This window comes from Neoarius graeffei, chromosome 19 (assembly GCF_027579695.1).
Source record: "Neoarius graeffei isolate fNeoGra1 chromosome 19, fNeoGra1.pri, whole genome shotgun sequence".
Lineage (NCBI taxonomy): Eukaryota > Metazoa > Chordata > Actinopteri > Siluriformes > Ariidae > Neoarius > Neoarius graeffei.
The window spans coordinates 39442026-39464319 of record NC_083587.1 but is presented as its reverse complement, the minus strand read 5'-3'; the positions used below and the strand labels follow the sequence as shown (position 1 = coordinate 39464319).

The window sequence follows — 22294 nt, the reverse complement described above, 5'->3', positions numbered from 1 at the left end:
GTTTGCATGGACACCAGGAAACAACACACACACACACACACATGCATATGCACACCTGCAGCTACAGAACAAAATGTAAGATTTGTACGCAAAACAGCATGAATACACTCATACAGGGTTTTGCACACATTACTGCTATGTATTTATTCTGTGTGACCTGAGGGGCTTCTTCAGATGAAGAAAAGAGAACAGAGGACTCATGCATGTGTTAGAGGAGGGAATAGAAGAGAGAGGCATGAGCAGATAAAGGGAGGGGCACTTCGATCCAGCTCCCTGGATTACTGGACAAATGCTTTTCAGAAACATGGAAGGAGAGCGAGAGAAAGAGAGAGAGAGAGAGAGAGAGAGAGAGAAAATATAAGTGAAATATTTCCTAGCATCATAGAGATTGTATTTAAACTACACAGGCAAGGTGCTTTCATTTGCTCCACTATTCTTCCATCTCTCCCCTCTCTTTCTCTCACTCCCTTTCTTTTGGTCATTCCCCCTGAAGCAGTCAGTGTTAATGGTATCAGTGGTCAGCATTTCGAGGTACTTGGACATATGGGAAACAAATACCATACATTATGCTATATTCAAATATGCATAGGAAATACAAATGTGGTTATTTAATCGAAATGCTTTTGCTGAATTGAAGCCTGACATTTTCCTTTGTAGGCTAAGTGGCGAAAACTAGATAGCGAGTTGAATAAATTAAATATATAAAAATTAGTTCAATCTGGGGGCGGCACAGTGGTGTAGTGGTTAACACTGTCACCTCACAGCGAGAAGGTCCTGGGTTCGAGCCCAGCGGCCGGAGAGGGCCTTTCTGTGTGGAGTTTGCATGTTCTCCCCGTGTCCGCGTGGGTTTCCTCTGGGTGCTCCGGTTTCCCCTACAGTCCAAAGACATGCAGGTTAGGTTAACTGGTGACTCTAAATTGACCGTAGGTGTGAATGGTTGTCTGTGTCTATGTGTCAGCCCTGTGATGACCTGGCGACTTGTCCAGGGTGTACCCCGCCTTTTGCCCGTAGTCAGCTGGGATAGGCTCCAGCTTGCCTGCGACCCTGTAGAACAGGATAAAGCGGCTAGAGATAATGGGTAGATAGTTCAATTTGTTTTTGTAAAACCTTTTATTTTAAAAACATTGCAATTACAGAATTTATGTGCTAAACTAAAGCATCTTGTTTCCCTGAAAACTTTATGGAATACACTGAACTTTTATTTGTGATCTGTTACTATAGCATCATAGAAATGCTCACGATACTCCCCATGCTCTTGCGAAGGTTTATTGTGTCATCATTTATGTAATATTAATAACACATACGCTTGATATGTTAAGAGATGTATGTTTGGCTATATTTATTTAGCTAGCTTTGCCATAGCGTAAGCCATATGTACACACATTATGGCTGGGAAACCACAACAGCTTGCATCAAATGTAATTCACAGTGGAAATAATTTGTGTTTCTTGATAAGAAGTAAAATAAATGTTGGCATAGTGTTAATATGTCAATATTATATATTATATAATATGTAATTTTTGCGGGTGGCACGGTGGTGTAGTGGTTAGCGCTGTCGCCTCACAGCAAGAAGGTCCGGGTTTCTGTGCGGAGTTTGCATGTTCTCCCCGTGTCCGCGTGGGTTTCCTCCGGGTGCTCCGGTTTCCCCTACAGTCCAAAGACATGCAGGTTAGGCTAACTGGTGACTCTAAATTGAGTGTAGGTGTGAATGTGAGTGTGAATGGTTGTCTGTGTCTATGTGTCAGCCCTGCGATGACCTGGCGACTTGTCCAGGGTGTACCCCGCCTTTCGCCCGTAGTCAGCTGGGATAGGCTCCAGCTTGCCTGCGACCCTGTAGAACAGGATAAAGCGGCTAGAGATAATGAGATGAGATGTAATTTTTGTCATCTATAGATCTCTAGAATTTAGGTTTTGGCTCTTGCAGAAGTTGCACGGTGGTGTAGTGGTTAGCACTGTCGCCTCACAGCAAGAAGGTTCTGGGTTCAACCCTTTCTGTGTGGAGTTTGCATGTTCTCCCCGTGTCTGCGTGGGTTTCCTCCGGGTGCTCCGGTTTCCCCCACAGTCCAAAGACATGCAGGTTAGATTAACATGGGGCGGTCTTGGGCTGAAGTGCCCTTGACACCAAGACACCAAACCTCCAACTGCTCCCCGGGTGCTGTAGCATAGCTGCCCACTGCTCTGGGTATATGTGTGTGTGTGTGTGCTCATTGCCCATGCATGTGTTCAGTGCTTCAGATGGGTTAAATGCAGAGGATGAATTTCACTGTGCTAATACAGGCTTCTTCTTCTTCTTCTACTAGAGTGTTAGAACCTATCCCAGTGGGTATATAGGATGATATAAGATGATATAGGAAAGAGGCAGAATGGAATGAATGAGTTGGATCGGATTGGATGAGTTGGATGAAAAGGAGTAAGGGATGTGAACGTGTACATGTTTGGGAAGAGGATATACTGCAGTACTGCCTTTATTTAGAGTAAATTTGAATACAATTAAATCAAAAGGTTTTAATGTGGTAAAGTAAAACATCCCGTTTCTCTGATAACTTTGTGTACTACACTGAACTTTTATTACATCTACGAGTATTACTGAAAAATACACACGTGTTATATTATCAAATATTGCTGCATATTCGAATGCAAACAAGCAACGATTCCTGCCATCTGTATGTGACAGAATTCCAGCAGAGGCAGTGCCCACTGCATACCCATGAAACTGATTACTCAAACATGGTTTTAAATGAGGCATGTTCGCGTGGCAAGAATTCTCTGACCCAGCAATTTGATGTGAGCCGACATCAAGAAGAGCAATGGCATTGAAAACAAAGACAAAAAGTGGTGTGTGTGTGTGTGTGTGTGTGTGTGTGTGTGTGTGTGTGTGTGTGTGTGTGCAGTAGGCAAGCTATCTCACTCATAGTGTCTTGGTTGCATGATATTGTCTTAGCTTTAGTCTAAAGTAGACATTAATTATTTGTGCATTTCATCTATTAAGATTGAAAAATGTATCAGTTCCTTTTCCACAGATTTTTCCTCAAAATATGGTTTTCTTACTGGAGGTTTTCTGGTCTGATAGTACTGTATATTTATGTAGATATTTATGCATAGTTCAATGGAAAAAAAAAGGTTCCCTGTTGTTTACAGAGGTTAAGGTTAGGTTTAGATTTAGGTACAGGCATTGTATTAATCAGCTGCATTAATAATTGTCAATGAAAGATGAAAGGTCCTCACAAGGAGGTGTGTGTGTGTGTGTGTGTGTGTGTGTGTGTGTGTGTGTGTGTGTGTGTGTTCTATGCTGACTCAGACGTTACAGAACACACTCACACGTACAGAGTGTTAGTGCCTTCTGTTAAGTGACCCATCCCACAATTTTTGTGTAAGACTGTGTGTATATGTTCACTGAAAGTGAAAAACACAGATGGCAACATTGTGGTGTGTGTGTGTTGTGGTTTGCATGACTGATATACATGATAATTAAGGTAAGATGTATAAGACAGTAGTGAGACCAGCTGTGATGTATGGATTGGAGACCGTACCCTTAATGAAGAGACAGGAGGCAAAGTTGGAGGTGGCGGAGTTGAGGATGTTAAGGTTTGCGATGGGAGGTTGGACAGGATAAGGAACGAGCACCTCAGAGGGACAGCACATGTGGAGAGCTTGGGAATTAAGCTAGGAGAGATGAGACTGAGATGGTATGGGCACATCCTGAGAAGAGATGCAGAGCATGTTGGAAGGAGAATGTTGAGGATGGAGCTGCCAGGCAAACGAAAACAAGGAAAGCCAAAGAGGAGATACATGGATGTGGTGAGAGAGGACATGAAAGTGGCAGGTGTGGTAGAGAAGGATGCGGAAGACAGGGAGCAATGGAGACCAAAGATCCGCTGTGGCGACCCCTGATCGGGAGCAGCCAAAAGAAGAAGAAGAAGATATACATGATAATTTTTACTAGTAATTAAAAAAAAAGTGTTTCCAGTCATGTTTTTCAAAGTGGGCGGCACAGTTATGCAGTGGTTAACACTGTTGCCTCAGAAGGTTCTGAGTCTGAACCTTGCAACCGACTGGGGCCTTTCTGTGTGGTGTTTGAAGGCTGTTCTATTATTATAGTTAAATGCCGCTAAACAACACCAACAATGAAAAAGAAATAAAGTAAATGTTTAAAATAATATATCTGTGTAGGCCACATTTCAGAGTTACACAGAGGAACATGTATGCAGTGTTTAGTACCTACCAAAAGTGATCCAAGGAAGGACAGCCAGTGAACCAGTGTTGAAAGCTCATTGATCCGCACGAGGCACGAAGGCTAGCCCATATGATCCAATCCTACAGAAGAGCTACTGTAGCGCAAATGTCTAATGCTGACACCTTTCTGTTTTAGCCATCGTTAACTTTTTCAGCAGTTTGTGCTACAGTAGCTCTTCTGTGGGATTGGACCATATGGGCTCGCCTTCATGCCCCGTGCGAATCAATGAGCTTTCGACACCAGTGATCCCGTCACCAGTTCACTGGCTGTCTTTCCTTTGGACCAGTTTTGGTAGGTACTAAACACTGCATACATGCTGTGACCCACTGGAGATGCTCAGACCCAGTCAACTCACTCACTCACTCCAGCTTGTCCCAGTTATGTGTGTGGTGGTCATCGCCATGTGGACCCTATTGATCCACCACATATCATATTAATTGGTGTATAGTTTTACGCTGGATACCCTTCCTGCCACAACCCTCCCATTTCTAGGCTTTTCCATTCTTCCCATTTCCATTCACACACACACACACACACACACACACACACACACACACACGGACAATGATGCCCATACATCTGATTGATGTCCAACTCTAAAAAATCTAGAAAAAATATGAATGTAAAAAAATTTTATTGTATTGGATATCCTAGGACCAATTCCACTTGGTGGACTGACCGATTACTTAAAGTCTAGATGATACTGTAAGCGGGGAGTGAAATGCTAATTTTAGAAAATAAACTAAGCTACCAATTGCATTCTTGTTTACTTTATAACACTGACTCTTCTATAATGCTATAATGCGTTCTGTTCCTCTCTTCTTATGCATGCGTGTTTACAGGGTCCTGAGGGCCCAGTCTTTGGAGTGGTATTATAACAATGTCAAGAGTCGCTTTAAGAGGTTTGGCAGCGCTAAAGTCTTCAAGACCCTCTACAGGAAGCACATTATTGAGAGAGGAGCATTGTCAGAGTTGGCAGGTAAGCTATTTCTATACACACACGTGCTTTGTATTAATATGTGGGTCAATATGAGGAAAGCTTATTCAATTAAAAGCAAACTTTATTTAATTAAAAAATGTATATATCTCTACTAAACTGTGTAACCTGGCAGAGAAGGTGACTGTTGCAGTGAATGCTTTTATTAGATTAATTTAGATTAGATTAGATTAGATTAGATTAGATTAGATTAGATTAGATTAGATTAGATTAGATTAGATTAGATTAGATTAGATTCAGGGCGGCACGGTGGTGTAGTGGTTAGCGCTGTCGCCTCACAGCAAGAAGGTCCTGGGTTCGAGCCCCGGGGCCGGAGAGGCCTTTCTGTGTGGAGTTTGCATGTTCTCCCCGTGTCCGCGTGGGTTTCCTCCGGGTGCTCCGGTTTACCCCACAGTCCAAAGACATGCAGGTTAGGTTAACTGGTGACTCTAAATTGACCGTAGGTGTGAATGTGAGTGTGAATGGTTGTCTGTGTCTATGTGTCAGCCCTGTGATGACCAGGCGACTTGTCCAGGGTGTACCCCGCCTTTCGCCCGTAGTCAGCTGGGATAGGCTCCAGCTTGCCTGCGACCCTGTAGAAGGATAAAGCGGCTAGAGATGATGAGATGAGATGAGATTAGATTCAACTTTGTCATTATGCAGCGTGCAGGTACAAATTCAATGAACTGCAGTTAGCATCTAACCAGAAGTGCAAAAATACAGGATTATTGACATTTATGTGTCAGAAGTAAGTACTATAGCATCGTGATGCTGTATGTTACAGTATATATTACAGTGATGGACAGTGGAGAGTTACATTATACAAATACTATATTTGTAAATATTTAAGTGCATATTTACAGAGGGGAAGTGGACAGGATTAGAGAGTATGTAAGGTTTTCGGTCCAGTTAGATGTACAGTTTTATTAAAAGAACTGGCAATTAGCAAAGAGGTCCAAAACAGGAGGCAAAACACAAGGTTGAGAGACTGGCGCAAAGTCAGACGATGATTAAACAGAATGTCAAAGAGCAAGGCAGAAGAAAAAAACCAGAACAATAATCCAAGGTCTATGAGCAATGTCAAACAAAGATTTGTCAGTTATATACACAGTGAGCATGACAGCATATCAACATGACAATGAGCATGGTGTGTGGGCGTTGTAGTCCAATGAGTGCATGTTTGTAATCTGAGGTGCATTGTGGGAAATGGAGCTGAACTTAATTTTTTTGCCGTGCTCATTATTTGTTTCATAATGTATCATAATGATATTAAATTGCTTATTGTATTACTGTAACACACATTTTCCGTGGCACTTGATGAAAAATAATTCTTGTTTTCGGGTCTTTTCATTCCTTCTCACTGTTAAAGGGGAACTGAAGACAAATTTTTTATTAACAAAATGCTATTTATCTCATTTTATTAAATATAGGAATGCATTTCTGACGGCTGTTTTGTCACTGCTATAGCAAGTTACGAGTGTTTGAAATATGCTATGTCAGACCTGTGCGAGACATCGCAGGACGGAAGTAAAACGTACAGCGGAAATCAAAGTGACCAACATCTGCCAACGTTGTCAAAAGACGCGCGTGCCCTCTTTTGAATGCTGACGTAATCAAGCCGGAAGTTTTGTTTGTTTTGTTAGCAATCAGGAAAGTTTGAAAAAAGTAGGCAGTAATCGTCATTTAAACTCGTTTTTGTGCAATATTTCGTTTGGAAAACAGTTTTCAAAATGGCGGCGCCGACACCTGGCTGACACGTCACGTTTCGAAGTCTCGCACAAGTCTCGTGAAGATCGCGCGGATAAGCGACGCCTGCCGTGGACCAAACGAACTAAATACAACATGGCTAAAAACCGAATAGGCCGATAAGTATAATATTTAATTGCAGTTAGTTGCCAATACGAGTCACGATATAAGGTTACTAAAACCGAAAACGTAATCGAATAACACGTTAATTAAGAAATAAAGCAAGTTTAAAAAGGACTTCAGTTCTCCTTTAACTTTGTACATTTTGTCAGTAGCTGGAACTAAATATCATTCATTCAGTTAATTTACAGGTGTAGTCAGAGAAAAAAATAATCTTGAAATTTAGCTGTGTTAACTGTCTGCTGCAACCATCAGGTGAAACACAGAATTGTAACATGTTAGCCAGCAGGCCACCTATCATGCATTTGTCATGGTATCGCCAAAGGGCGCAGAACTACACAAGCCTCAAGCATGAGCACGTCACATGTCTCACTAATCACTTTCGCCTGTGTCTCATTATGCCTTGTTAGCGCCACAATTTAAGTTCTAATTTTTCAGTGCCTCACAGCCAAACTTCTGTTGTTATTGTCATTTGTTGTTGTTGTGTGTCATGATAAGTCAAAAGAATGCTGGATTGTCACTGTGTATAAGACCCTATATCTAGTGCTGCCATGCACAGCAATGACTGCTATGCACATTTCCTTTATCAAGCAGTTCCCTCAGGAAAGTTAAAACCTTTAGCACTGGGCAGCACACAGGGTCTGTCTGACAAAGGGTACACTCCTCATAGAATAGTTTCCGCTTGAGGGGAAGGCTAAGGGCTCCTGCATTTAATAGTGTTTTCTTTAGTCAAGTCAATATATTTGTATAGCGCTTTTAACAACAGACATTGTTGCAAAGCAGCTTAACAGAAAAATATAGATTTTGAACATATGAATTAATACATTTATCCCTGATGACCAAGGCTGAGGTGATGATCGCAAGGAAAAACTCCCTGAGACAAAATCTTGAGAGGAACCAGACTCAAAAGGGAACCCATCCTCATTTGGGTGCATGGATAGTGGGATTATAAATAATTCAAGTCAAGTTTATTTGTATAGCGCTTTTAACAATAAACATTGTCGCAAAGGAGCTTTACAGAATTTGAACAACTTAAAATATGAGCTAATTTTATCCCTAATCTATCCCCAATGAGCACGCCTGTGGCGACGGTGGCAAGGAAAAACTCCCTCAGACGACATGAGGAAGAAACCTCGAGAGGAACCAGACTCAAAAGGGAACCCATCCTCATCCGGGCAACAACAGACAACATGACTATTACATTAACAGTCCTAACATAAAGTCAGCTTCGTTGATGCTAGTAACAGAGACGTAAGGTGAACGTTAGCATTTGGTTCTCTAAAGGTTCTAACCTTTAGAGAACCAAATGCTAACGTTCACCTTACATTCTCTGTTAATATAAACCCCCCACCGACGGAAACCCGAGCGCAAAACTGTTCACGACAACCGTAGTCTCAAAGTCAGCAAGTCAACTGCAGTCCCCAGCCACAAAAGCACCTTTGCAAGAGTCCAGAGCATCCTCCAGGCTCAACCCCCAACTGTCCACATGGGACCGCCCTCCACAGGAGCGATGCGATGAGACTCCAACTAGACACAGGGCACCAGGATGGATCAGGCAGGTCCGAGGAGCAGAAGAGGTCAGCATCTCGATCCCAGGACCGACATGTAACTCAGAGGGACAGATTTGGGGGGGAGAAAACAATTCTCTTCTGTGTCCTATTTAGTCAAAAAGTGGTATTGTGTAACCAGGAAATTCATTAGAGTTTTGACATGAAGTCTACAGTATTTTGATGAAGTTATCAACTGTTCATTGATGGTGACTGGAGTGCAAAACTGTTCAGGACAACTGCAGTTACAGTTATCAGGGCAATTGTAGTCCTAAGCCATTGTGGTAAAACTGTTTGTATTAAGTGTCCAGAGCCATCTTCCAAGTGTATCTTTAGGCTGTCTATACGGGACTGTCCTCCACAGGAGCAAAGTGATGAGAACCTCAGACAGAGACAGAAGTATTGTAGTTTATAGTTTTTATCAACTGAATCAACTAAGTTAGTAGAATTGACTATTGCAATAGTTTATTGTATGGTTTGCTGCAAACATAATTGTCTAATGCCGCTTTTCCACTACAAACGCGGCTGAGTCGGGCTGAGCCGTGCCGTGCTGAGTCGGGCTGAGCGGGGCTGTTGGAGTTGCATTTCGACTACAACCGCGCTGAACCGTGCTGGCTGGAAGTGGGTGGACACATTGGGTGGAGTTAGCGAAAGTGGGTGGACGTCAGGTGATGTCGTTAAGCAGCGCAAACAGTGACATCAGTGAGCTTTTAAGCGGTAGTCTCACGACCCGAATAGTAAACAATAAACATGGAGGACATGGAGTCGTTAGTGTTGCTGGTCTTGGTGCTGTGGCTTGTTGTCACCGACAACGCGGACAGATACTGGCAAGAGCGTATAGATGAGGCGAGGCGCATGAGGCTTCAGAAATTCTCGTAATTCTTCTTCTTCCGGGTTTGCGGTGTTTACAGATCCCAGCGTGCTCGCGGGGCGTGTGTGGGCATGTGAGGACACTCCTCCTCACCAATCAGTGCACAGGGGAGTGTCTGCTCACGCCCCCAGCCTCACTCGGCACGGTTTGGCTCGCTTCAGCCCCACTCCAAAACGGTGCGAGTTTTAGGGGCTAAGCAGGGCTGAAGCGAGCCGAGTCGTGCTGGTTTTTGGTAGTCGAAACACGAGCCATGTCGGGCTGAAGTGAGCTGAAGCGAGCTGAAGTGAGCTGAAAAAGGGTAGTGGAAAAGGGCCATAATTTTCAGCGTGTCCAGAACACAGCCGTGCACCATATTTGCAATGTTTCCTGTTTTGATCATATATCGCCTGTGCTCTTTAAGCTTCACTGGTTGCCGTGCAATTTAGAATTACATTTAAGATACTAGTAATTAGGGCGGCACGGTGGTGTAGTGGTTAGCGCTGTCGCCTCACAGCAAAAAGGTCCTGGGTTCGAGCCCCGGGGCTGGCGAGGGCCTTTCTGTGCGGAGTTTGCATGTTCTCCCCGTGTCTGCGTGGGTTTCCTCCGGGTGCTCCGGTTTCCCCCACAGTCCAAAGACATGCAGGTTAGGTTAACTGGTGACTCTAAATTGACCGTAGGTGTGAATGTGAGTGTGAATGGTTGTCTGTGTCTATGTGTCAGCCCTGTGATGACCTGGCGACTTGTCCAAGGTGTACCCCGCCTTTCGCCCGTAGTCAGCTGGGATAGGCTCCAGCTTGCCTGCGACCCTGTAGAAGGATAAAGCGGCTAGAGATAATGAGATGAGATGAGATGAGATACTAGTAATTACATTTAAGGCTATTCATGGGCTAGCACCTGAATATATTTATGATTTAATAAACATAAAGGGGATATTCTTTAAGATGAAATAGTGAGCTACTCCTTGAGTTTCCAAGAGAGTGAACAAAGAGGACATTGGGGGATGGGGCCTTTTGTGCTGCCACTTCTAAACTATGGAACTCGCTACCAAGTAGTATTCATAACTAAAATTCTGGACAATTTTAAAAATGTGTTGAAAATGCATTTATTTAAGTTAGCTTTTATAATTAAGATCTAATTAGAATTATTTTATTATGTTTTAAATTTATCTTTATCATAGTTTTATTGTCGTTTAGCTCAACCTCTACATTATTGTAAATTCTTAGTTTTTAATATGTACCGTAGATATTGTTTTATAGTTAATTCTGTAATGTCAAGTTTATTTGTATAGCCCTTTTAACAGTAAACATTCACGCAAAGCAGCTTTACAGAAAATTAAAGGCTTTAAACATGAGCTAATTTTATCCCTAATTAGTTAATTGCCCCTAATGTGCAGGCAATCATATATTCATGAAGCCTGCGCACTATAAATGTAAAATTATTGTAAATATTATTGTTATTATTATTATTATTATTGTAGCTGGACGGATCAGACGCAGTACACATGGGGCCATCCTTGCAGGAGTGTAGTGATGAGAACTCCAGGCAGAAGTAGGGCATCAAGATGGATCATGCAAGTCCAAAGAGTAGGAGAGGCCAGCATCACTGGTATCTCAGGTGTAATACAGTGGTATGCAAAAGTTTGGGCACCCCTAGTCAAAATTGCTGTTACTGTGAACAGTTAAAGTGCATATCACAAGTAAATTTAGGAGCAAGATCAATGCAATTCTCCTATTTTATATTAAACTTTAGTCAAATATCTGTCATATTTTGCATTTTGTGCAATTTTTTTACCTTGCGCAATACCAGAAAAATTTAGTTGAAATCAAGCCATTTGAGGCGAATTGGTCCGCCTCTGAAAAAACTTAGCATTTGGATTTCCCGGGAAACATTGATTTTCGTGACGTCGCGTGCGGGACGCCTCCATCTGAATCCTACGTCAGCGCTGGTTTGTTTATGAGAAAACGACCTGGTGGTTTTCTGCAAATTTCTTCAACGTTATCATGTAATTATTAAAATGGTTAACAGATGTATCGTAGGAGGGTGTAGCAACACCAATCTTGATGGGATTAGTACTCATCGTTTCCCAAAAGACCAGTCAATGAGAGAGAAATGGTAGCGTTTGGTCTACACAGGCTGTGCACTGAAACTGTGCAAGCTCACGCAGCCTGCTGGCGCTTCCTCAGGTAACGTCACGAATCTGGCTCCAGACTCCTTTGGATGCGTTTTGTTATTTTAATTTATTCTGCTGTAGACAGATGGCCTTGTGCAAAATTACCCTTCTGGATGAGTGTGTAAAGGGACATACTTTCATATAAAAAAAACAAAATTGGTCCAGAATATGCACTTTAAGCAAGTTGAAGATGAAATTATCTCCAAAAGGCATAAAGTTAAAGATTACTAATTCCCTTTATATTTTAAGCAAAAAAAATTATTTTCATCTTTCACATTTTCAAAATGACAAAAAAGGAAAAAGGCCCGAAGCAAAAGTTTGGGCACCCTGCATGGTTAGTACCTAGTAACACCCCCTTTGGCAAGTATCACAGCTTGTAAACACTTTTTGTAGCCAGCTAATAATCTTTCAGTTCTTACCTGGGGGATTTTCACACATTCGTCCTTGCAAAAGGCTTCCAGTTCTATAAGTTTCTTGGGCTGTCTTGCATGCACTGCTCTTTTGAGATCTATCCACAGATTTTCAATGATGTTTAGGTCAGGGGACTGTGAGGGCCAGGGCAAAACCTTCAGCTTGTGCCTCTTGAGGTGTGTTTTGGATCATCGTCTTATTGTAGGACCCATCCTCTTTTTAACTTCAACTTTTTTTACAGATGGTGTGATGTTTGCTTCCAGAGTTTGCTGGTATTTATGCAAATCCATGCTTCCCTCGACCAATGAAATGTGCCCTGTACCACTGGCTCCAACACAACCCCAAAGCATGATCGATCCACACCCATGCTTCAGAGTTGGAGAGGTGTTCTTTTCCTGGAATTTGGCACCCTTTTTTCTCCAAACATACCTTTGCACATTGTGGCCAAAAAGTTCTATTTTGATTTCATCAGTCCACAGGACTTGTTTCCAAAATGCATCAGGCTTATTTAGATGTTCATTTGCAAACTTCAGACACTGAATTTTTTGGCTAGGATGCAGGAAAGGTTTTCTTCTGATGACTCTTCCATGAAGGTCATATTTGTTCAGGTGTTGCTGCATAGTAGAACAGTGCACCACCACTCCAGGGTCTGCTAAATCTTTCTGAAGGTCTTTTGCAGTCAAACAGGGTTTTTTCTTTGCCTTTCTAGCAATCCAACGAGCAGTTCTTTCAGAAAGTTTTCTTCATCTTCCAGACCTCACCTTGATCTCCACTGTTTCTGTTAACTGCCATTTCTTAATAACATTACAATCTGAGGAAACGGCTACCTGAAAACACTTTGCTACGTTCTTGTAGCCTTCTCCTGCTTTGTGAGCATCAATTATTTTATTATTCAGAATGCGAGGGAGTTGCTTAGAGGAGCCCATGGCTGTTGATTTTAGGGACAAGTTTGAGGAGTCAGAGAATTTATACAGCTTTGAAATCTGCATCATCTGACCTTTCCTAACAAAGAATTTGAACAAGCCACAGCTCAATAAGCTAATTAAGGTCTGGAACCTTGGTAAAAGTTACCTGAGAACTCAAATGTATTGGGGTGCCCAAACTTTCGCATGGTGTTCCTTTTCTTTTTTCACTTTCCAATTGTACAAAACAAAAATAATACACAAATCTTGCAGAAAACGCTGAAAAGAAATGTGTCATCTTTACCTTTATGCCTTTTGGTGATCAGTTCATCTTCTGCTCACTTAACTATTTACAGTAACAGACATTTTCAGTAAGGGTGCCCAAACTTTTGCATGCCGCTGTATGTGTAACTCAACAGAGAGACAGGGAGAAACACGAGTTGTTGGGTATGTCCATAGTGAACTAATGGTTCTGTGCTGAGTGCAAGCAGGGTTTCCAGCAACACTAACTATGATAGCATAACTAAAAGGGAAAGCCAGAATGTAACACAGACGTGAGGGCACCCTGGGACATAAACCAGCCAGCCACTCCACCGTCAACAAACTTGGATGAATTCATGAGATTGGGGGGGAGGCGACAGCATCCATACTTTCCAGTTTACCAAAACATTCTACAACTGTAATCCCTGCAGATCTGCTCCTTTACCCAACAAAAAGCTATTAACAAAAGGCTTAACTAAACAAGCATGTTTTCAGCCAGTGCTTAAACACTGTGACTGTGTCTGTGTCCCAAAAATGACTCGGAAGGCTGTTCCATAACTGTGGGGCTGTCTAAGAGAAGGCTCTGCCTCCTGCTCTAGCCTTCCCTATTTGAGGTACCAAAAAATAGCCTGCACCTTTTGATCTAAGTAGGTGTGGCAGGTCATAAAAGATCAGAAGTTTGCTCAGGTACTGTGGCAGAAGACCATTCAGTGCTTTATAAGTCAATAGTACTATTTTATAGTCAATGCGAAATTTGATTGGGAGCCAATGCAGTGTGAATAAAATAGGGGTGATGTAGTCATATCTTCTAGTTCTAGTTAGGACTCTTGATGCTGCATTATGAACTAACTGGAGCTTGTTTATATTCATTTATTGGAACATCCAGACAGTAAGATGTTACAGTAATCCAACCTACAGGTGACAAAGGCATGAACTATTTTTTCTGCATCATGTAGTGACATTATATTTCTGATCTTGGCAATATTTCTAAGACGAAAGAAAACTATCCTTGTACTCTTATTGATGAGTTTCAAACGAAAGACTGGCGTCAATGATCACCCCAAGGTCTTTTACTTCTGCACGTGAAGAAACAGAAAGGCCATCCAGAGTTACTACGTAATCAGAAAACCTATTTCTAGCTGCATGTGGTCCTAGTTCAATTACTTCTGTCTTGTCAGAGTTAAGTAGAAGGAAGTTAATAAACATCCAGTGTCTAATGTCCTTTACACATTTCTCAATTTTATTAAGCTGGTGTCTCTCATCTGGACGGCATGGTGGTGTAGTGGTTAGCACTGTCGTCTCACAGCAAGAAGGTCCTGGGTTCGAGCCCAGTGGCCAACGAGGGCCTTTCTGTGTGGAGTTTGCATGTTCTCCCCGTGTCTGCGTGGGTTTCCTCTGGGTGCTCCGGTTTCCCCCACAGTCCAAAGACATGCAGGTTAGGTTAATTGATGGCTCTAAATTGACCGTAGGTGTGAATGTGAGTGTGAATGGTTGTCTGTCTGTGTGTCAGCCCTGTGATGACCTGGCCACTTGTCCAGGGTGTACCCCGCCTCTCGCCCATAGTCAGCTGGGATAAGCTCCAGCTTGCCTGCGACCCTGTAGAACAGGATAAGTGGCTACAGATAATGGATGGATGGATGGATGGGTATCTCTCATCTGGCTTTGCAGAAACATACAACTATGTGTCATCAGCATAACAGTGGAAGCTAATACCATGCTGTAAATGTCCCTGAGAGTGGGTGGAACACTGAAGCACAGGCAGCCGGGTAGTGGTGGTAAATTAGCTTGTTTATTCCTTTAAGTTTCAGCTTTTTAGCTAAGACTAATGTGTTTTACTACACATGCACGCACACACACACACTCTCACACACACACACACACACACACACACACACACACACACACACACACAACATCCGAGTGCTCCATCCAGGAGAGCACATGAAGGCGTGACATTGATGATGTTTTTTTGAGGAGACCTGGCATTTTTCCTAGGAGGCATGCTTGAGGGTTTTGTACGTATCAGCATCTGGCAGGAGAATGATCGCAGGTGCCTTGTTCAATAGATTTCAAGAATGTGTGACATCAGCACCAATCAATCAGCGAAGATCACAAATATGTCGTCTAACCATCACTCAACATTTGCTGAATATTCATGAACCATTTGCCCAGTCAGTTATGAACCTTGGCAAAGGATCGCTGAATGTAAATGCACTTTTCAAGTCTCGGCAAAGGTAAGGCTACGCCTCGCATCGGTGTCGCCTAGGCTCCCGTAAGCATTGGAGATATGGAGTCGAGACAAATACATCTCAAGAGGTTCGGCGAAAGTTCCCTGAACTTCAGGAAGTATTCCCAAACCAATCTGCGAGTATTCACTGCTTAGTTTGTCAACGAAAATATCACCACCAAATTTCAATGCATGCATTTAATTTTTTGCGACATTTTTGGCCACTCACAAGGCTGAGACACACCAAAAGACAACTCGTGAAGTTCGGAGAACATTCGACCCCATCAGCCATTTGCCCTGCTATGGGGGCTCTAATGCCTGAGTTGGGGGATTGCTAACTCCACCTAAGGCATCCAGACTTTCCGCTACAGAAACTACACTGCTGTCACTCTCACTAAACCTCTCTAGGTCCTGGATGTGCACCTTTAAAGCTGTAATCTTCTCTATCAGAGAGCTAACTAATATACAATTATATACACTCTACAGATGGATCACTATCAGTTGTCCCTAATGTCCTCTGGGGGCCATATACAAAGGTACATTCCAGCTCAGGGTGCTAGATTGTTTCTTTGCACTGGGACAGCAAGTTCCATTGAGAGGGAATCACCCAAGGTAGCCTCTCCAGCCCTCCTGGTACACCTTCTGCTCAAAGGTATAGAGGTATGCCTCCATATTGTCAGCAAGAGTCAGTTTGGGGAGCAGACGGAGCACTTCCTGTCGCGAGTCTGGGAGGTGACCCAGGAGCGGAGGATCTCTGGCTTGCTACACCAGCAGCTCCTGAGTGGTGACTTGAAATCCTTTAGCGGGTTCTTGGGTCACCTGCTGCTGTTGGAGGTTGGTGTCCAGGAAATGCTGCAGAAGGGGCTCCATTTGGGGAGTGGGAGGGGGTGACGTGTCCCTGCCAAAATTCTCCACCAGCGTGGCACTCACTGTGGTGACGCGGGAGAACATGGACACACAACCCAGAGATTCAGTGTAAAACTTGGGCTTTTTAATGGAAACGGGTTGGGGAAGTGCAGGGAAAGTGAAGATCAGTGCAGGTGCCAGAGGGCCAGAGCTGGCCAGTCTGGGTCTCTTGGCAAATCTCCAGAGGCAGTGAAGGCAGCCACGTCTGCCGGCAGAGAGTGAGTGGCTCTCGGCTTTCTTCCACGTCATCCTTGGCACTGGCGAGGTGGCCTGAGCAGAAAGAGAGTGAGAGAGAGAGCAAGAGAGACTGAGTTATTGTGCATGGAGTGAGCTTCACTAACCTCTAAAGAGAGTGGTACCTCTTTATACTCCCCTGGCTGCTTGAGGAGGGTTGATTGAGGCGCCAATTATACCGCTCCAGCCATGTGTGATCAGCAAGACCTGCCCCATAGCCACACTGCTTTTGGCTGTCCAAAACAGTGGTGCTGAAGCACAGTTGTCTTTTCAGCACCATGGGAGCCGTAGAGTGAAGAGCAATGCGCTGATTTTGCGGTTTTCTCTGGCCGCCGTCACAATAAATAAGTGTGTGTGTGTGTGTGTGTGTGTGTGTGTGTGTGTGTGTGTGTGTGTGTGCATACGTGATCACATCCTTACTTTTCTTTAAAATTCAAAATCAGCATCAAATGCCCTGCAAGGACAACATACTCAGCTGAAAAGTACGGCAGCAGAAGTAGGCAAGGAAAAGAACAATCTTGGATATTTTAGCAAAGAAATAGCTTGGTGACATTGACTGCTACTCTTATCATCAAGAAGAAGATAGGAAGAGAATTGGTGGTTTCATACAGGGTTCGACAACTGTGAATTCAAAGTGTAATTGTTACTGATTGCCTTGTTCCTCTACTCCTTTCCTCTCTGTCTAAAGCCCTCTGAGTGTGCCTGAGTCTCATGTCTACACTTTGACATTAATAGTTTGAATCGTTTTTTGTTTCAGTACCTTTTACTCAGAGTTTTAGTTCCATTTCACTCTGGTGTGTTTTTGAGATACAACTTTACAGCTCCTATCAAGAAAGATTAGCACATCCAAAAGCGTGTGAAAATATGTTGTACAATATTTATGTATTGTTTTCTACTACTGTTTTGCACATGACATTTCATCCAATTATTCTTTAAGGCCCGGTCCCACTGGCCGATGGACACAAAACGTATGCAAAAAGGACACAGCGGACGAGCAAAATTTCGGGGGTGGCTCTATCCGTTTTCATCCGCTCCAGAAATGGACAAAATTGGCGAAAACAGAACGGAAAAGAACGGACGTGGGTAGTATATAGCGGGGATGTTAAACACATGTTCATAGGAAGCCTAGCGGATAAAAGCGGATGGAAGTGGATGACAGCTCCGAAGGGGTTACCGGTGATAACTGAGAAGCAGACGCATAGCAGAAAGAGCGGATGCATAGCGGGTGAAGGGGCTGCATCACGTACGCCTAACGGAAACAAAGGGGATGTTGCGCGGATGTATATCGGATGCAGACCGATTGTCCGCTAGGTGTCCTTCTACATACTCTAGACATACTCCAGACATCCTAAATATACGAGATACATCCCAGATATAAACGCTTTGTCCGTTTTGAATACTTTATATACGAGATGCATACGCTTACATCCTTTCTATTTCCGTGCTACTAACGATGAATAGACGTTTCATGTACCTTATCTTTCCTCCCTCTTTCCGTTTTCAGCTGCAGCGGATGTGAGTTGCGAGGATGCCCAGAGGATGCAGAGAGGATACAGCAGACGTTTAACGGATGATAACGGACATAGAACGTTTGTTGCTCGTATATGTCGCAGATTTACATCGTACACGGCGGAAAGTTCATCCGTTCTAAAAGTTTTGTGCAGCTCAAAACTTTTTGCGCGGATGAAATCACAGTGGACGGATGCTCGATGGATAGAGCGTATGAAGCACGTATGCAATGAGTACACAACGGATGCATAGCGTTTTCCAACGGATGGCAAAGATTTTTTTACGTTTTACATCCTCTTTGCATCCGTAAGTGCAGTGGGACCGGGCCTTTATAAATCACCTGCACACACTGCCAATAGTGGTAGTGTGCATATGTTCACAGGGATGTGATTTTTCCGCGAATTCGCAGAATTCCGCTTTTTTCACCTCAAAACTTGAAAAAAAAATGTTTCCGATTTTTCCCTCAAATCCACATTCGTATCCTATTCGTTCCGACTTTGTTTGAAAGATGGCAGCCTCGGATTTGCATCTTTACGCCTCGATCACGGAGGCTGCCATCTTTCAACTCTTTGTTTGAAGCGAGCGCATTCATTGGTTGTTACAGAGCGATGGGCCAATCATGTACCTCGTTTCATCTCATTGACGTAATTACGTCATTTACGCAATTACGTCATTGAGATGAAACGAGGTACGTGATTGGCCCATCGCTCTGTAACAACCAATGAACGCGCTTGTTAAATAGCTGTACGTAAGCTCGCTTCAAACAGAGTTGAAAGATGGCAGCCTCCGTGATCGAGCGTAAAGATGCAAATCGAATTAAAGAAATCGACAGAATAGTGAAAAACAAGTTCCGCTGGAAATGGTTGGAGAAAGAGGTTGCTACAGACGTTGGACATGAGACTGTGAGACATTTGTTCAGCGATTTCGTTCTTTGGGGAGAGGGCAGAGGTCTCTGGCTGTCAAGTTTGGGGATACTGGGACCTCCCCTGCCCGAGCTACGAGCGTCCAAAGTCGGGCTGGAGACCGGGATAGAAACGAAACCTAAGCGGAGCGCCGCGGCTCGCCTCGGGGCGAATTACGTCCCAAGGTGCGGGGCTAGCGCGCCCTGTCGCGCTGGTTCTTTGGGGTGTGTGTGTGTGAGTGAGAGAGAGTGTGTGAGAGAGAGAGCGCGCGCGCGCGAGAGAGAGAGAGAGTGCGCGCGTGCGCGAGAGAGAGTGAGCGCGCGCGAGTGAGAGAGAGCGCGAGCGAGAGAGTGCGTGCGCGCGCGAGTGAGTGTGTGCGCGCGCGAGTGAGAGAGAGAGTGAGCGAGAGTGTGTGTGTGTGTGTGTCAGAGTTGCATGTTGACCATTAAATTGGCTTGAATTTGTTAATCATGACAAGTTTTTTTCTTGTGTGTTTGCTTGCCATTTTAGTACAATTTTTAAGTCAGAAAACCCCAAAACCCAGGAGCTTCGGGGGGCTTCCCCCCTTGTCCCCCCACCAGGGTGCTGCCCTGGACCAGCTGGGGGCCTGCGGCCCCCAGACCCCCGGCTAAAATTTTCAGATAATTTCACCAGCCCCAAATCACATCCCTGTGTTCAGCATTTCTCTGCCCCATGATGCCTGAAGAGATGTGGTTTGACATGTTTATTTCATCTCATCTCATTATCTCTAGCCGCTTTATCCTGTTCTACAGGGTCGCAGGCAAGCTGGAGCCTATCCCAGCTGACTATGGGTGAAAGGCGGGGTACACCCTGGACAAGTCGCCAGGTCATCACAGGGCTGACACATAGACACAGACAACCATTCACACTCACATTCACACCTACGCTCAATTTAGAGTCACCAGTTAACCTAACCTGCATGTCTTTGGACTGTGGGGGAAACCGGAGCACCCGGAGGAAACCCACGCGGACACGGGGAGAACATGCAAACTCCGCACAGAAAGGCCCTCGCCGGCCACGGGGCTCGAACCCGGACCTTCTTGCTGTGAGGCGACAGCACTAACCACTACACCACCGTGCCGCCCCACATGTTTACATGATTTCCAAACAAATCACATCTCATCTTCTCCTTAAAAAAACAAATGTCTGCCAGCAGCATAGAGCAATGTCATATTTGTAAAGATACAACCATGGAATTCACTTCTGTCAATATTTTAGTGGTAGAAATAACCAGCTGGATGACACCGGCTAATTTACTCATCTCTTTTCCTCACAGTCAATTTGCTGACTCTGGGAACTGCGAGACTTCGCCGTTTGATTCTGTTAAATATTTGATTATCTCTGCATATGTCAACATTTAGTACTTTCTTCCTTTTTTGTAGCCAATAAAATAATTCAGTCAGCGTTTATATTTTATTTATATTTATGTTTCTCTGGGGTTGAATACCCTCAGACAGGATTGTAAGAAATAGGAAAGGGTTCTTAAGCCTTGTCCTGAGCTGTGGTTGTGTTAAGAGGGAGTACCATGAAGTAGCAAAGTAAGCACTTGATTCGGAACAGAATAGAAAAAAAAAATGGCACAATTTTTACACACAATCACATTAGCAATATTATGTCATTATATTGCACAAAAATAAGGCTTACAGTGACATTTTGAATACTCTTCGTCACCCTTTGACACTCTCTCCTCATTCTCTGTCCATGTTTATCCAGAGATGAGCGCTCCCGAAGGTAGCAATGATAACGATGGGACTGTGTGTGGCAGTGATTCGGCATTCTCCAAGCAAAGTGAAAGTAAGTCCTAAAGTGTATGTTTTGTGTAATGTGTGCTCACAAACTGATCAATGGTCTTTACACACACATCCGCACACTCAGGCCCAATCCAAATGTCCACGCTCACGGACTTTGAGGCGCATTCTCGCTAAGTCTGTGAGTGCTTAGGGATCTCCTGTTGTTAAAGCGTCAAGTACATGAGGGCTCTCTTGCAGACATTTTGATGCCTCTTTTTTACATAGCTCTGTGTAACATGCAAGGCAACCTATTAATTCCTATTAGGAACCTCCGTGAGTGCCAATGTATTTGCAAAACTCCTTCTTCCCTTTTTTTGTCCAGAATTTGCCTTGAGTACATTGAAAAATTCGTACTTTTGCATTGGCTTTCAGAGAGACCATCTGCACTGGGTACCAGGAAGTTAGCATTGGAAAAATAAATAAGCTAACAGGTTTCATTTCAGTTCGTTTCAGTTGTGTGACTATGTTGATAATTGTTGTGTAATTGTATAATTAAAGATAAACTAATTTAGCTAGTTTAACACCTTGTGAATCGGAGTAATTTTATTTTATTTTGCTAAAAAAAATATGGTTAGCCTATAGGCTACACTACCTAGATCAGTGGTTAAATAATGTTAAAATAATGGCAAATCATTGGTTAAAAAAATTTCGCTATAATGCTTCATGTGCATATTCCAAATGACTGGATGATGAAAAATGGACAAAACTAGCTTCTCACCCATGCTACGTCTGATGCGGTGGCATTTTGATCCATCCATAAAGAAATGCATTTCCATGCATTAAACACCAGGGGCATATTGCGTATGTTACACCAAACAAAACTGTGTCGAAATGAGATGTAAACCCACCTGAGGGAATTACCCACAGTTCATAGTGTTGTGATGAGGAACACAGGGTTACTTTTATTACCTCGCCCAGGATGGAGTCCACCAGCAAAAGGCCAAGTAAAAGGCAAAACCTCTTGAGGAAAGGGGTAAAAGCTAAAAATAACAAGTGTTGCCAGGCAAAACAAACCTTGCCCAGTAGCACTTATTTTTTTGTTTGTTTGTTTGTTTGTTTGTTTGTTTGTTTGTTTGTTTGTTTTTAAGTGCAACTAAAGAGCTCTTCAGAGGAGCTAAGCTTTCCTTACATATAATTATGTAGAAAATCTGTAATAACTATGATTTTTACCTTTTTGGTGACCTTGACCTTGACCAGATGACCCTCAAAATGTTGGAGGTTCTATTTGAGACCAACACCCATCCATCCTGAAAGTTTCATGAAGCCGTTTTCCCGTAATGTTGCTAACAAAAAAACAAAGAAACAAACATACAAAGAAACCCCACCGAAACAATACCTCACCCCCTGGTGGACTCCATCCCGGGTGAGGTAATAAGAACAGGAGCAGACACCAAAACGTTTCAGCATACCCACAACTTCATAACTGATAACAACTAGCATTACATGAGTCCCATGCAATCTAACAGGTAGCTAACAAACAGCAGCATC

General features: G+C 43.4%; 1 protein-coding gene across 1 annotated transcript in view; it reads left to right on the top strand.

Moving 5' to 3' along the window:
- myripb (myosin VIIA and Rab interacting protein b) overlaps window positions 1–22294 on the top strand; it is a 97548-nt gene that overhangs the window by 20028 nt on the left and 55226 nt on the right. Inside the window, exons 3-4 of the mRNA XM_060900059.1 lie at window positions 5077–5213; window positions 20730–20810. Coding sequence (XP_060756042.1) covers window positions 5077–5213; window positions 20730–20810 — 218 coding nt within the window. The remainder of the gene's footprint in view (window positions 1–5076; window positions 5214–20729; window positions 20811–22294) is intronic.